Raw genomic sequence first — 12,375 nt, forward strand, 5'->3', positions numbered from 1 at the left:
TTGCTGTAAAAATAGAGATGTCTTATTGTATAAATATTGACAAAAAAAACTGTCATTGGTGGTCACAGACAAGATTACTATAAAAAGTATTTCATTACTAGTATAGTACAAAATTTGAGCCACCCTTCATTTCTTTTATATTTTGCTAGAAAAATTGGAAACAAGTGCAGCAATTTAGTATAAACATTAAATGTGGAAACACAGTATATAAGGCAAAAACGGAGTTTATAAAATTCTAATGAGTTTGAAAGTCAGCATTTGGAATGGTTATGAAAAAATGTTAAAAAAAAAAAAAAATCCCGGTGAGGAAATCCAAGTAAGTTGATTCTGTTACTGTAACTAAAAATTTCACATTTAGATTCGTCACTCCATGAAACCTGTTGCCACTGATTTTCATTCCAGTTCTTGTGTAATTTTGGCTCTCTGTTTCTGTTCCTTAACAATGCCTATTTGACAGCCACCCTTCCACTGAGATCACCTTATTGGTGCAAAAATACTATTTCATGCCTATCAAACTGTGTTAGAGTTGGCATTTTTCAGCAATTCAGCTATAGAAATAGGGAGAAATTATATGTTTTGTGACAGGCTGGTAGTAGACAAGTTCCTAAAGATAGAATTTAAGATAGTTTCTTTCCCAAGTTGTCTTTTAGGTGGAGCGACAACACTGGCTCATCCCTTGTGTCGGGTGTCTTTTTTATGCATAAATAGGTCATAGGTCAGTGTTAAGTGGTTTAGCAAACAAAAGCACTCCTTTGAAAATGATAAGGTGCAAGGACTGGACTGAAAATGAGTGAAAAATCAGCCAATGGTTAAAGAGAAACTTTGAAAGACCTTCTGAAAGCGTGGAGAACTATTGCTCAAGGCCTCCTTTTAAAAAATGACAAGAAAGTCTGGCTTCTTAGAAGCAAAATATAAAGAAATGGGGGTTGAACAATACACATTAATTACACATTAATTACACACATTAATTCCACAATGATAGGGAACAAATTAAAGAAGACAAATAATTTCATTGATAATCACACAAATTGTCATTTTTTAATACATAATATGAAAGAACAATATTCGTTTTCTTGTACAGTACACACACTGCAACATAATGCGAGAAGACACACCACACTCATCAATCATTTGACATTTACTTGAAATTACTCCTTTAGAGATGTCAAAAACTGCAATGAAAAACCTTTTTAAAATTATGCTTAAAGGGTAAAAAGCGCCTTTAGAATGAGAAACACTGATGAAGCACTGCTTTAGAAAGACAGCACAACTTAGCATAGCAGCTAAGTATATGTTAGGCAGACTTTGCCTTTAATAGTGACGGACGTATAAAACAATAAAAACAATCAAACACAGAAAAGCTGACACAGTCGCTTAAATGAGCTGCACCTCCAGCTTAAGGCACAAACAGGTGTGTGCAATAGAGAATGTTCACGTAGAGCAGGAATAGAGAGAGGAGCCCTAAATACTGGAAGTCATGATAGTGATTGCTGGTTGTAGTGCAGGTAATGATTAAGTTTAACTCCAATCACAGACAGCTATCCAATACAGTGTTTGGTGGATAAGCTGAAAAATATGGATTCTTCTCTCTCTGTATTCACTTCAGTGTAACTACCATAGAGCCCTGTGTTAGAGAGATATTGCTTAAAGGTAGCATGACACTATGACAGTCCCATTATAATGGCAAAATTAAACCGTTTCCCAATTTATATTGTTTCCTCCGTGTGATTAGAAACTTTCTAATTCATAATTAATCTTATATTTTGTGATGACTTGTTACAGGCTGATTAAATATGTCAGCATCAGATATCCCACACATTAACGTCTTGGTCCTCTGGTTAAGTTAACTTTGATTCCTGGTATAGTTCTAACACATTTCTGTGTACTGAGTACTCATAAGAATAGATATAAACACCCAACAATAATTTAAAACCTGAATGCAACACGAATGTTCAAACACAGAGTAAAGAAATGCAATTGTTATGTAAAAACAATATTTACTGTATAGCTATATTTGGATTTCTCGTCCCAGAATCAAATAAGATTGAGGAGAAAGATTCACCAGCAAAGCCAGAAGTGACTATTATGCTCTGTCACAGTGAGCTGTCTTTTAAACATGCGGACTGCAGAGCTGCTGAACATAAACGACTTAATGATTACATCACTCCCACTGAGGAAAACGCAGGGAAGTCCTGCATTCACACTGTGTAGTCTAGATCAGCATTCATCTTATTGTACATGTCGTATATAGCATCAACAGTTGCAGAGAAGTTGATGAGAAATTTTCTGATTTTTTCCAAGCAGTCCTCTTCCTTGACATCCCGACCCTTGGAGAGGGCTCTCAGGAAATCGGACTTATACGGAGCAGCAAAAAGAGCCGCCTATAAGAACAAGCACAGATTTTACTCACAAGCCTACACGTCTAATGAGCTTATGACACATTTATTGTATAAAGAAAATTTTTGTAGCTACTTTGAATGCACCTTGAACAGTTGTTGCACAAACCAGCCGTGATATCTTTTAAGTGCTATTTCATAGGCTTTGGTGACATTGACTCGGATAAGGTTTGGATTGTTCTCGTCCTTTTCACCGTCCACCAGGCTCTGAAGGAAAACTTGGATGAATTTTAGACCCCTTTTGGACAAGAAGACATGCACAGTGATTACGGACGAGGACTTTTCTCAGCTTAACGAAGCAAGTGCAGCACAACAGTCTAAAACAGGGATGTCAAACTCATTTTACATCGACGGCCACATTAAGTGGCATTGACAGAAGAGTGAAAGACTTTTAACTACACAGTCAGTCCCTAAGATATATTAATAAAAGATGAAGAAGTGTTGTTTCAACAGAAAATCTCAGTTTTTATAATGATAAATGTGTAAAATTACAGAAAAAGTTCTGCTAGCACTCTGGGCTCAGAGTGCTAGCAGAACTTTTGCCGTGGTATGAATGGCTGTGGGGGATTCTTTATTAGCAGGAAAATATGTCAAATTGATAGTTGAAAGTATTTTTAAAACTACATTTTAAAATATAGTTAAAAGTTTAAAATATATGCCCTCCTTCATGTTTTAGAAAATCGTCCACCGGGCCTACTTGGAGTCTTTGCTGGGCTGATTCTGGCCCCTGGGCCTTATGTTTGACACCCCTGGTCTAAAATGTAGAGTTTCTCACACCTTTTTAGCCACATAAGTGCCAAAGTTGCTCCAACTTTGGGCCATTCTCCTCCATGCATTTCCTTCTCTGCCTCCAAAATCTGCTGGAGAGTCTTGAACCGTCCGGGGTTGCTATCATAAACGGACTTGATTTTCTGTTAAATAAAACAGTTATTGTATCATTGTATCATCCATTAGCAATGTAGAAGTCAAGGGCCATACTTACTGTGATGTTACCCGATATGTCAGCCTTGATCGGTGCGAAAATAGTAGAGCCGAGGCAGTCTGAGGAGGAATATTTACACAGGCTGTGACTCGCAATTAAAGAAGTCAAAACTTATTTCCCCACACATGTGAACGAAAACTACGGAGGTCATATGAGATGATGAACATTCTCTTTGGAGGTAATCAACATCTCCTACTAATTAACACAAAAGCTAAATTTGAATCTGTATTAAACTTGACTTAAACTCCAGTTTGAATGCACAGGATCATCTGTGGAGACTTATGAACAATCTTACAACCCCTTTAGAAGTTAGATTTTTTTAATTATAGCTGTCCTTCGTGATTACAGTGGAATCCCAAGAGCTTAATCTCATGTTTGCTATTTGACCTGTCCGTACTTGTAGACTGCTGAACAGTAATGTCTTTAAAAATCTAAGTGGTTTACACATTCGTCCCCGATTTGTTTCTGAAAGCAGACACAAATCCCTTTGGAGTTGCATCAGGCATCTGGTTTTTTAAAAGAACTGAAAACTACCAAATCAAATAAATAGAGCTGTGTGCTGTGGCGACCCCTTGTGAATAATGATATAGCTTTAGTAAAATGATGGAAAAAGCATGTGCAAAGTGCCAGTGGTTTTTTTGCACCCTCTGGTTAAAAGTTTTAAGCCTGTGTAACCTCTGACCGCACCCTGCATCAGTGCTGCACGGCAGGTATGTTGTAGGGTGACAGGTGAGCATTGACTCTACAACTATGATTATAAATAAATAAAGTGCAGGATTGTTTAGTGAACATTCGTTAAGAAAGTGTTTTTCCTTTGTTTTCCCACCAGTGACAGGTCAAAATGTCTGCGGTGACAAAAATCTGCTGTTGGACAGCGAGTACCAGACACATCACAGTGTTATCATTTGGTATCTGTTAATTAGGCGATGCTGAGTGAATAGTAATAATGAACAACAAGACATCTCGAGTGCGGACCTCCCATGGCTCATGGCTGACCCGCTAACACAACAGACAGCCTTTAGTTCTTGAGCTGTTAGTGGAAACTACCCATGACTAAGCCTTTTCTATTGTGCAATGCAGTGTAATGCATCGCCACAACACTAATGGCATCATTTAATGTTTCAGATCCCTTTAATTTCCATACACTCCACGGGGAAAAGGTTTTTGTACTAAATATTGGACTTCTGAAACTAATTATTTATTATTTATTACTAATAACAAGCATAAAGTAAAACTTACTAATTGAAATGACTCAGAATGATTTGAGACAAAGCCATGATGACATTTTACTACTAACTTTTACTACTACAGGTTAAATAACAAGTCTCTATTTAGATATAAATAAAAATAAAATACACTGGTGTGTTGAAACAAGACTAACAGGAGAGTGAACGTGCCAGTGGAGTGAAGTCTATTAGGACACTAATTAGGCAAGAGAGTTTCAGACACCTGTGTGAATGTACTATGAGTGTGCGGGATGGTAATGGCCTGTAGGAAAGTTGGCTCAAAAATTTCTGGGTCAGGAAGAATAATGGTGACAAGGAGGAAAGAGCCTAATATCGACATCAGACTTGGTTCATCTCAAGGGTTTCACGTGGCAAATTCAATGGAGGGACTTTGGCATATTAATAGAGAATGAAGCCGCACAAAGATGCCCTGGCGCACCGCGGCACCGGTGAATGGGCATGGGGAACTCAACACCGTACTAATCAATTTTCACAACTTAAAATCCAGGCCAGTGGAGTAAATTATGCATGCTAAAGGATTGTGGACAGGTTGGTGGAGAGAAACACGATCCAGAAAAGATTATCATTAGGAAGAGCAACATCGTTTTGTTAAACGAGATGGAAGTGTTGTGACAGATTTATCTTCACCACAAGTTCAGTGTTTAATAATCAGACAAATTCCAAATGAAGATTCACAGCAGTGGAAAAACACTGCATGGGTGGTAATTTTAACGTAAACTGCACATTTTGTGCCTACTGGACCAGTTTAACAGTCCTGGAAGTATAAAGCACGATCGGTCCGTGGCATTAATCTGTAAACCTTTGAGAGGTTAATCATAAACCACCACAACTATACATTTTCCCTGCTGTCATCTATTTTTAAAATTCGCAACTTCATTTGCAGTCCCATTAATGTAGTCTCCCCTGTGTCACACTGTGGAAACTTCACTTACCAAAGAATGGTGGAAGGTATGACACAGCTTCCAGAAACGGTCTTGTTTCCACCTGTCTGTCAGCTGGCAGCTGTCTGAACTGGTGCTCCATTAGCAGAGCCATCTCTTTAGTCCAGATACACTCCTAACTGTTGAAATGATAGCAACAGGCTGTCAGTCCTCCACTGCAGCTTCACAGTGATAGGAGGAGGAGAACACAGAGAGAGAGAGAGAGAGAGAGAGAGAGAGAGAAAGAGAGAGAGAGAGAGAGAGAGAGAGAAAGAGAGAGAGAGAGAGAGATCTCTCTCTATTCACACACACACACACACACACACACAGATAAATCTCTCTTTCTCTCTTTCTCTCTTTCTCGCCCTTACACACACAAACACACACACACATCTCTCTTTCTCTCTCTTACACACACATGGAAGTCACCTACACTGAACTCCTGGCTGCAGAGGAGCTCATGTGATCGACCTGTTAGTGATAGGTCCGGGCCATCGCCACCTGCCGGGGTAAGAGGGCGGATAAACGGTACCAGACAGAAGAAACAAGTCCAGAGTAAACAGCACCTGATGTGCTCCATCAGCTGACACTGGTCTTTCTCTGCGTTTAATCGCATGTGCCGCTTTGCTGCCAACTAATGGAGTCTGGTGGAATATCGCTCTTTGGTTCCACTTAATTTATCTGTTTATCTGTTAGTTAGTTATAGTTATCCCGGGATTCGTGCAAGCATATAACAACTATGTAATATCTTACTGTAAGAGACAGACAAAATAGTATCACACATGAACTCCACAGTTTGGTATTTTACGTAGATTATTTTATTTTAGTCCTTTTTAGTTTTAACATTTTGTGTTAAATGTAGTTTAGTTTGCAGAGTAGGTCTGCTCGTTCTTATTGTTAATTATTAGTTTCATGTAAGTTCTAATTAATATTATTAATATCAGTAGTAGTAATAGTACTAGTGGTAGTATCAGATAGATGTGTCGAATCATATCTAATGAAAATTTAAAGGAAAGTTACAAAATGACCGAAGAGATAATCACATAAAATCATGACTTATCGACGACGACAAAGACAAAGAAAATTCGGAAACAAACTTCCAATTATGCGTTTCGCGTTTTCCGCCGCTAACTAAATTTGACCTTCACTTCATCCCGTAGCGTGTGAGTAACTAGGAAGTGTATGTATCGGTAACTAAGGAAAGCTGCAGTGAGTAAATTTGAGCTTTCCTTGTTTGAAAGCAAAACGTCGATTTTTTTTTTTTTTAAAAGCCAAGGGGAGGCAATCCAAGGTAGCACCGAGAGGTAAAGTGGCTGCTATCGGTGTAGCTAAACGCTCCTTATATCCGAGTGCAGACGGGTAGTTGGAGCTGGTAGTCTTTTGTTCTTATTGTTTTCTTTATTCTTTACGGCCATGGAATTATATTTTTTTTATGGGCAGAGCACCTATAACAATGAGATATTGAGCTGTCTTCGGCGTCAGTATTTGTTAAGTAACTAATTACTTTAAAAAGCAGCATTAGTGAATATATGATGGGGCCAAGAGACCTTTGACTTGTGATGTCTGCATTCGTGCATACTGACTGGCTACATGCCCTAATGAAACTATGTCTGCACTGTTATTTTTAGCAAATTTATTATCAAGCTTTCATTTGTGCTAACTGTTCAGGTTCATGGCTCTGCCGACACTTTCGACCCGTGTGCCCAGTCGATCTCGGGTCCTGGCCGACCAGCTGGCCCGGCAGCGGGAGCAGGAGGCCCGGTGGCGGCAGCAGTGGGAGCTGCATGCTCAGTACTTCAGAGAGCAGAGCATCCGCAGCCAGAAACAGACGGTGTGGAGCTCCCGTCAATCCTACCAGCAGAGGTAACTTCCTCCAGCATAGATGCTCTCACTCACACGGTCTCCGAAACGTTACACAAATATTGAAGCAATCCAACTAAATAACTACACATTGCTTTATATTTGGTGATTTTATTTTTGTTGCCTCCTTTCATTTTCTTGTCATTAATTTTACATGATTGCCATAACGTACTCCAGCATTATCATCCTGTTTCTCCTTTATTGCCCTCGGAGATGGCTCTGTAAGTAATCACGCCATGTCATATATAAGTTTTGTGTTATAAAAAAAGTGATAGTACTTGACACTACTCCCTACCTTCGAGCAGCCTATGGCAAAACTAGGCTAACCTTTATGTTGAAGTCTCGATTTTACAACAGCCAGATTGGTCTCATCTCAGGCTGGGAGCAGACTGACGGCCAGACCCCGGCACTTTAAAAGTGATCAGAAAAATCTTAAAATCTAAAACCTACAGGAATCCAATGTGGTGAAGCCAGGATCATCCTGGAAATACCATAAATACTGGAATTACAATAAATAAATGTTTTCATGAATTTCTTTGGACTATTAGAATATGCTGGTATGCTAAGAGAAGTAGTGTTCAGTTGTTTGTTGTATTGTGAGTATACCATAGTGTATCTTCCTTTAAATCTGTATAACAATATATATATATATATATATATATATCCATCCATCCATTCGCTTCCGCTTCTCCTTTTCAGGGTCGCGGGGGGCGCTGGAGCCTATCCCAGCTGTCATAGGGCGAGAGGCGGGGTACACCCTGGACAGGTCGCCAGTCTGTCGCAGGGCCAACACACAGGGACAGACAACCATTCGCGCTCACATTCACTCGCACATTCACACCTAATGGCAATTTGGATTTTCCAATTAACCTATCCCCACAAGCTGCATGTCTTTGGACGGTGGGAGGAAGCCGGAGTACCCGGAGGGAACCCACACAAACACGGGGAGAACATGCAAACTCCACACAGAAAGACCCCGGCCTGATGTTGGAATTGAACTCAGGACCTTCTTGCTGTGCGGCAACAGTGCTAACCACCGTGCATATATATATATATATATACACACACATATATATATATATACACACACACACACACACACACACACACACACACACACACACACACACACACATACATATACATATATATATATATATATATGTCATATTTGTTTGTCTGTATAAATTAGTTTAAAAAATAAATAGCCTTATGTTATTATATTTATTGTGTTGCTCTTTGTCATCAGTTGACAAAAATGCTAGTATTTATTTATTTTATTTTTTTTACCCAAGCATTTTTCTTCTTTTTGTTTTCAGTATGTCAGCATACCATAAAGACAGACTGAAGGAAGAAAAGAAAGCCAGCTTGGAGCAGCGCAGGAATCGACTCAGGGTAATGCTGCAAGAGGAGCAAAACCGACTTGAGGCAGAGCTCCGAGAGATGGTGCCCGACAGGAGCACGTTGGCAAGTCAGTTGGTGCAAAAAAGTGAAGAGCTTCGCACGGCAAGAGAAGACAAAAGAAAGAAAGTTGGTGGAATATTGCCCCATAAATATTCACCACAGTGTTGTGCCATGTAAGTTTGCAATCCCCGTTCATTTTTTTTGTCATACCTAGCTTGCACAGGAGCTGCTGAGGGAGCACTGGAAGAGAAACAACCAAGAGCTGAGAAAGGTAGGCAAGTTTAAACTATTGATGCAAATGTGACAAGTTGCCGAGCCCCATACCTCAGACCTCGAGGTGTTACCACTGATGAAGTGTTTGACGGCTTCAGGAATCTAGTGACCACCCCATACGTCTATGAGTTCACCAAGTAGAGGAAACAGACACTTTTTGTCAAGACATCCATTTGATCTGGAAACCTATATGGCCTGTGATACAGATATTCCATGACTTTCTGTTAACCTGATTCCAGTGTTGACTTAAGAAAAAGAAATGTTCTGGTATCCCTTCCACCCAGGGTCAAGGTCATCAGTATCTCTGTCTCAGCTTTGTCACAACTCACTCTTTCAATCTGTCTGCAGCTGGAGTCAGGATTACATAAAGATCACGTTGTCAGCCAATGGCAGGAGCAGATATCTGAGAAGAAACAGGTAGGTGGATCATTCCAGGCACCAGACAAAGTCAGTTCTGTTCATTTCAGTGTTTTAATAACTTTGATAGCCAGTATTGAAGAAGTTGCTTCAGTACTTCATAGTATAGCCCTTCTCAGGCCAGTGTTGACACATATGACCCACAAGTCATTATCTTTTTATGTGGCCAAGTTTTTATGTAACACATCTATTTTTAATTGAACAGTGCTCGTGTACTCTGTGAGCACAGTATCACGGCCGCAACCTACTCTGGTCAGCCCCTCAAAGGTGGTGCATAATTAAGAAAGCTTTGACACTTACTGTAAGTGACCCAGCATGTCAAACATGCAGAAAGAAGTGGCGTACCAGGAGGAGACGAGACGCTTTGAAAACGAGTACGAGAGGACCAGAAGAGAAGCTCTGGAGAGGATCAAACAAGCGGAGGAGAAAAGGAAAGACGAGGAGCGTAGGAGAGGGGAGGAGCTACGCAAGCAGATGGAAGAACTGAAGCTGAGAGAAGAAGAGGTATTCAGAGCATCAGCAAACAGTTTCTTCTGTGCAAAACCACCTTTGCAGACTTTTTTTTTTGTAAACAAGATTATTTTTTATTTTTCTCTTACAGGCCACTCGTCTGAAAAAGGACCAAGAGGCTCTACTGTTGCAGCAGTGGGAGCTGGAGAAGATAGAGGAGGACAGGAGGAAGGCGGAGGAACAGAGGAAGAAGTTTGAGATCGGGTATGTGAAGCTTGTTCTCCAGATGACCAAACAAAAAGAGTGGTATGATACTTCAATCTACTGAGGTACTTTACATATGGGATTCATGTTGCACTAGGCGTTTCTTGATCCGTCAGTATCGAGCTCAGCTGAGAAGAAGAGCCCAGCAAGTGCAGGAAGAACTGGTAAATCATTTTTTTACCTGCAGATTTGACTGTGTGATAATCCAGATAACTTCCCCAGACCTTTTCTTTGAAATCCTTTTTACGACACCAGGAGGCCGACCGTAAGATCCTGGCAGCCCTGCTTGAAGGAGAGGGGGAGGACAGGAGGCTGGAGACTGCAAGAAGGGAAAGAGCTGTCGCTGATGCAGCCTGGATGAAACGTGTGATTGAAGAGCAGCTGCAACTGGAGCGTGAGAGGGAAGCTGAGTTTGAAGTCTTACACAGGTGAGCGCCAAGATTTAGTAAGCCTCAACTCTCCAGAAAGGCGCACGTGCGGCTCTGTGAATACAAATCAATGCATCCCATTTGTTCGTAGGGAAGAAGCTCAGCATGTTTGGGAGAAACGAGAAGTTCAGTGGGAGAAAGAGAGGAAAGCCAGAGAACGGCTCATGCATGAGGTAAATTTCTCTTGGAGTAAAACTTGAAGTAAAGCTTAAAGATGTGAGTTCAAATAAAAGTTGTCCTGTTTTGGGTTTTTCCTGTCTTTTTTGATAAGGTGCTTGTGGAGAGACAGCAGCAGATAGAGCTGAAAATGCAGAAGAACCGTGAGGCTCAGGAGGAATCTCTAAAGAGACGAGAAGAGCTTATCAAGGAGCTTGAGTGGGAGAGGGAATTCAGACATCGGGAAAAGGAGCAAGTAGAGGGCCGAAGGACAGCACGGATGCAAGAGATAAATGCTCAGGTTGGATACATTTTATTTTGTTTTTTATGGGGGGGGGTTCCCAGGCTATTTTCCCCAACTACGCATTAACCTCCTAGGACCTGGCGTCCACATATGTGGACCTCACATTTTGGGTTAAGACCAAAATACTCAATTTTGCTCTACAAGGGCCTGATATCTACTTACGAGGACATTATACTGCTACTGTTCGATCGAAATTTTATACGAATATCCTCATTTGTGGCTCTCATTTTTCTTAGAAACAAAAATCAGGTAAAAAAAAAAAATATCTGGTAATTCTTTGTTTTTACATTCATCAGGTCCCAATCAGCCCAAATATCAAAGAGAAATTAAAATTGCATGCCATGAAAGAGTTTGGTCTTAGGAGGTTAAATAAGAAATCATATGTGAAGTTGTTTGTGTTCATGTTATGTAGGTGGAGCAGCAACAAGAGGCGCCGTGGGAGGAGCGATGTAGGAAAGAACAGGAGGAAGAGGAAGAACGGGAAGCCCTTCGAATCCAAGAAGAGGAGCTGAGGCTTGAGATGCAGAGGATCGCCAAGAAAGGATACCAGGACAAGGTAAAAGAAGAGTGAAGCAGCCGTATTCATGATTCCAAGCTTAAAATTGCTCTTTAATATTAAAATATGCTTGAAATCGTCTCTTTCAGATTCACAGCAGGCCACGATCAGCCTGGACATGAGAGACCTGCCAGACTGAAGTGAAGCCGAACATGAGCTGTTGTATTTTTTCTGTTAGGAATTAGCCTTAAAGGATATTTCATGCTTTTTAAAACAGCCCTATGAAGACTTAAAGGCCATTTGTCACAGTAATTACGCTGTTGGTCAACACTGAGCATGAAGCATTAGGTGTTGTCAAATGATTTCAAAGTGACAGATGCACAAAGAAACTCTCCGTCCAAATTCAGGACAAAAACGTCCAATGTTAAAGTTAAAATAAAAGCTCTCACCCATTGCAGTCTTTGAACACATCCTGTGGAAGCAGGCCTGCAGTGGAATTTTGTACATCTTTCACTTTTGTTGTACATTAGTGTTTTTTAACAGCCAAAAGAAAACTTTATCCTTTGAAAGGATAAAACGTTAAAAAAAAAAAAAAAAAAAACGTAGGCCACATGTGCCTCCTGTCATGCCATATTGATTTAAATTCAATTTCTATTTGTTGGACTCGAATCGATTCGTCTCTGCTCTTAGAGCTCTTGAATGTCTATAAATTTTCTATTCTGTGTGTATTAAAGCTGTTGCAATCAAATCATTTGAGCATTTTGTATTCACAAACCAC

The 12,375-nt window shown here is 40.2% G+C and overlaps 2 protein-coding genes across 6 annotated transcripts; one reads left to right on the forward strand and one right to left on the reverse strand.

Moving 5' to 3' along the window:
• Nucleotides 1-1,019: 1,019 nt before the first annotated feature.
• On the reverse strand, nucleotides 1,020-6,134 carry gltpa (glycolipid transfer protein a). 2 transcript variants are annotated; one of them, XM_084946027.1, is made up of 6 exons: nucleotides 5,979-6,134; nucleotides 5,558-5,685; nucleotides 3,379-3,437; nucleotides 3,174-3,307; nucleotides 2,484-2,634; nucleotides 1,020-2,381 (listed from the first exon to the last, which is right to left on the reverse strand). In XM_084946027.1, the coding sequence occupies exons 2-6, from the start codon at nucleotides 5,658-5,660 to the stop codon at nucleotides 2,199-2,201; spliced, it is 630 nt and encodes a 209-aa protein (XP_084802153.1). In that variant the 5' UTR covers nucleotides 5,661-5,685; nucleotides 5,979-6,134; the 3' UTR covers nucleotides 1,020-2,198. The 2 variants fall into 2 exon arrangements, with proteins under 2 accessions (XP_084802153.1, XP_084802154.1); XM_084946028.1 differs by lacking the exon at nucleotides 5,979-6,134 and having other exon boundaries at nucleotides 5,558-5,922.
• On the forward strand, nucleotides 5,970-12,345 carry tchp (trichoplein, keratin filament binding). 4 transcript variants are annotated; one of them, XM_084946025.1, is made up of 13 exons: nucleotides 5,970-6,054; nucleotides 7,214-7,408; nucleotides 8,725-8,935; nucleotides 9,024-9,080; nucleotides 9,431-9,499; nucleotides 9,830-10,003; nucleotides 10,101-10,213; nucleotides 10,311-10,377; nucleotides 10,469-10,641; nucleotides 10,733-10,814; nucleotides 10,913-11,098; nucleotides 11,514-11,657; nucleotides 11,747-12,345. In XM_084946025.1, the coding sequence occupies exons 2-13, from the start codon at nucleotides 7,218-7,220 to the stop codon at nucleotides 11,777-11,779; spliced, it is 1,500 nt and encodes a 499-aa protein (XP_084802151.1). In that variant the 5' UTR covers nucleotides 5,970-6,054; nucleotides 7,214-7,217; the 3' UTR covers nucleotides 11,780-12,345. The 4 variants fall into 4 exon arrangements, with proteins under 4 accessions (XP_084802151.1, XP_084802149.1, XP_084802148.1 ...); XM_084946023.1 differs by lacking the exon at nucleotides 5,970-6,054 and adding an exon at nucleotides 6,695-6,849; XM_084946022.1 differs by lacking the exon at nucleotides 5,970-6,054 and adding an exon at nucleotides 6,864-7,032.
• Nucleotides 12,346-12,375: the final 30 nt, after the last annotated feature.

Source organism: Perissodus microlepis, chromosome 12 (genome assembly GCF_051167445.1).
Source record: "Perissodus microlepis isolate ML-2025 ecotype Zambia chromosome 12, ASM5116744v1, whole genome shotgun sequence".
Taxonomy (NCBI): domain Eukaryota; kingdom Metazoa; phylum Chordata; class Actinopteri; order Cichliformes; family Cichlidae; genus Perissodus; species Perissodus microlepis.

Excerpts from the sequence above, each read along its gene's own strand:
- tchp (XM_084946022.1), top strand. The coding sequence starts at position 6,959 with ATGGAATTATATTTTTTTTATGGGCAGAGCACCTATAACAATGAGATA. Across the intron at positions 10,378-10,468 it reads AGCAAGTGCAGGAAGAACTG|GAGGCCGACCGTAAGATCCT; the intron begins GTAAATCATTTT and ends TTACGACACCAG. Across the intron at positions 11,658-11,746 it reads AGAAAGGATACCAGGACAAG|ATTCACAGCAGGCCACGATC; the intron begins GTAAAAGAAGAG and ends CGTCTCTTTCAG.
- gltpa (XM_084946027.1), bottom strand. The coding sequence starts at position 5,660 with ATGGCTCTGCTAATGGAGCACCAGTTCAGACAGCTGCCAGCTGACAGA. Across the intron at positions 3,438-5,557 it reads ATACCTTCCACCATTCTTTG|ACTGCCTCGGCTCTACTATT; the intron begins GTAAGTGAAGTT and ends ATTCCTCCTCAG. Across the intron at positions 2,382-2,483 it reads TTGTGCAACAACTGTTCAAG|GCGGCTCTTTTTGCTGCTCC; the intron begins GTGCATTCAAAG and ends TTGTTCTTATAG.